Source organism: Cryptomeria japonica, chromosome 6, assembly GCF_030272615.1.
Source record: "Cryptomeria japonica chromosome 6, Sugi_1.0, whole genome shotgun sequence".
NCBI classification, from domain to species: Eukaryota; Viridiplantae; Streptophyta; class Pinopsida; order Cupressales; family Cupressaceae; genus Cryptomeria; species Cryptomeria japonica.
The window spans coordinates 594,313,072-594,315,815 of NC_081410.1; the positions used below are offsets into that span (position 1 = coordinate 594,313,072).

General features: G+C 35.7%; 1 protein-coding gene across 1 annotated transcript; it reads right to left on the reverse strand.

Annotated features, from left to right (window-relative positions):
* Window positions 1-1,503: 1,503 nt before the first annotated feature.
* On the reverse strand, window positions 1,504-2,472 carry LOC131036257 (two-component response regulator ARR3-like). Its single transcript, XM_057968107.2, has 5 exons — window positions 2,310-2,472; window positions 2,061-2,140; window positions 1,855-1,932; window positions 1,690-1,760; window positions 1,504-1,597 (listed from the first exon to the last, which is right to left on the reverse strand). The coding sequence occupies exons 1-5, from the start codon at window positions 2,470-2,472 to the stop codon at window positions 1,504-1,506; spliced, it is 486 nt and encodes a 161-aa protein (XP_057824090.2).
* Between the last annotated feature and the right edge of the window lie 272 nt (window positions 2,473-2,744).

Consider the following 2,744-nt stretch of genomic DNA (forward strand, 5'->3'; position numbering starts at 1 on the left):
GAGGTAGGGGCAGTTAATTTTCTTGGATGAGACATTAAGAAATGGTTCTAAAGATAACTCGATCGCTAAACCCAAGGATCATCGAGTGGCGATAATGACTTGATCGCTAAACCCATTGCTTATTTAGTAGAGGGAGTGTAGCCTTGCTTAATAGCAAGAGTATAGCCCTAGATCATGTCCGTGGCTACTAAGTTAGCATAATTTTTGAAGCAAATTGAGGCTAAGCCTATCATGCAAGCGACAAAGCCGATAGGTGGAAGCCGACAGAGATATGGAGTCTCCAATTAGACTACTTGCTGAGAAGAGATAGATGTTTTTCTTAAGAGAGATCAAGAGGTGACCCAATATCACGGCCCCGCCATCATTTTGGGCAATTCTAAAGATTCCGGGAGCAGATTGTTTGAATACTGAACATGAATACTAGGTCAACATGGAAATTCCGACAGTGTTCTTGGCATCATCGTCTTCATGCTGGGTTGGCAAAAAACAGAACAAAGAAGCTTTGCGGCAAGGTTTTCAAGAAGGAATTTTCTGGAGGCTTGGACAGAGTCTTGAGAAATATTGATGATAACCTCTCTATCCCTCTCCCTAATCATTGTTCAACTACTATCATCAATGGTAAACTGCCTCCTCGATTACCCATTCTGGTCATTGAAGATGAAACTTGTTTCAAGGCAAGGTTCGAAATCAAGGTGTATATAGACTTTCTGATGAAGATATTCAAGCTTAAAAAGAATGAAGGGGTTAATTGGATTAGGGAGCATCTAGACTTTGTGGGTATAGGTGACCAAGTAGCAGATGATCAAATTGAAGCATGGGACGAAGAACTTAAAGAGATTATGGAGCAGCAGGGACCTGAGCCTATCGATGCAGAGGACCTTATACCCATGGACAACCTTGGAGCTTCAATCAAACCAGAAGGCTATCATGGACGAGCAAGACCGTCATCTTCCAGAGCCTGGGTTTGAGGAGTTTCAGTTAATATTAATTGCATAGAATTAGACTATTGACACGCTATTTCAAACTTTTGTGTTAGTTTGTAGTTTTCTCAAAATCTCTTAAGACTCGATGGATTTAGACAGTTTAACCTTTTTGATTTTATCTATTGTCTGGTTTGACATCTGTCAGCTCATGTATGAAATTTTTATTTTAGTTATTTTTTTTTTCAATAAAAATAGATTATTCCATTAAACTTTTTTATTAATATTTTTTATTTTTTACACAAGATTCAAAGATTTTATTTTAGTTATTTTTTATTTTATTAATATGAATTATTGACGTAGGCCCCTTGTCGAACAGAAAAAACAACCAAAAGAACAACATACAACAGAAAAATGAAAATATATATATTTTTTCAAAACAATGGACTTTTTGTTCAAATATCTGGCAAAAAAGTTATAGGGATTTAAAGGGTTATGAGCCCAAACAACTCTAAATTTCCTTGTATTTATACAGAAGTCTTTGCTCAGTCCTTTTAACATACAATCTGCAGTCTTGAAAAACCTAGTTCACAGATCTTCCGTAGTTTTTGAGTTGTTTCACGTCCGAGAGCTGCACAGGCTTTAATATGAAGTCTTCTGCGCCTTCATCCACACATCTGTTCATTTACAAAAATGAATTAGTAACAAACATTTCAACACCCCATAACTTCTTTTATTATATATAAAAGATAATTCATAGTGTAATTACCTGCTAATCCGGGAAGGCACGTTCTCAGACGACATGATGATCACTGGAATGTCCTTAAGCTTCGGTGATTCCTGTTATTCAAAATTATATATGTCGGAATTCATTTACAATTAAAAACTAAACTATACTGCATCGAAATCTTAAATATGGGCCATAAAATCTTACCTTAATTTTCTTGAGCAACTCGTAGCCAGTCATTCCTGGCATGCTGTAGTCGGTGATTATCATATCCACCTTCAATTTCTGTATGACAAGATGTTTTATATGATTTGATTTGGGTATTCTTAATCAAGTAGAATGACAATCGTATGATTGTCTATCTTTTCACCAAGCGATACATTTAAAAATAACAACAAATTTCAGTTGCTTACGTTGAATTGTACAGTACTGCTATCATATTCTCCTAATCCCAGGAATTCCAGAGCTCTTGTTCCACTATCAACCATGGTCACTGCAGTTAACAAGTAGCTTTCAATATAAGTTTTGATGCAATATAAAATACCCAGATTCTCTTTCGAAATTTCTGGTTTCAGAGATCGAAATAAGGCAGCATATTCAAAATTCATCATTCATAAACTTTTAGTTAATATAATGACAACGATATAGATTCAAATTTCAACCTTTGTAAGAAGAGATCTTTAGCAGCTTCTCTAAAAGCTTTCGATCTGTAATACTGTCATCCACAGCAAGAACATGAGTCTGGGATGTGTTATCAGCTTTGCTAAATTCATGAGAAGCTGAACTCATGTTATCCTGCTCATCCCCCGAAATACAATGGGCCATTTCAATTTGACAACTATACAATGATTCCAGAAAAGAATTGAGCTTCAGAACACAAAAATGGATTGAGTTTCAGAACACACAAATCTGAATTTCTGGGCAATAAATGTTTGCACTTGAGTTTCCTGACTGCGAAGTTAGAAAACCATTTATGGGGATAAGAGGAGTAAAGGAAAAAAAAGAAGCATCCAGATAAGTGGTTAGTGAAGAAGATCATTCTTCCAGTCAAAGATTAAAAGAAGTATCTGGTTAAAAGATTGGAAATCTGTCATCCT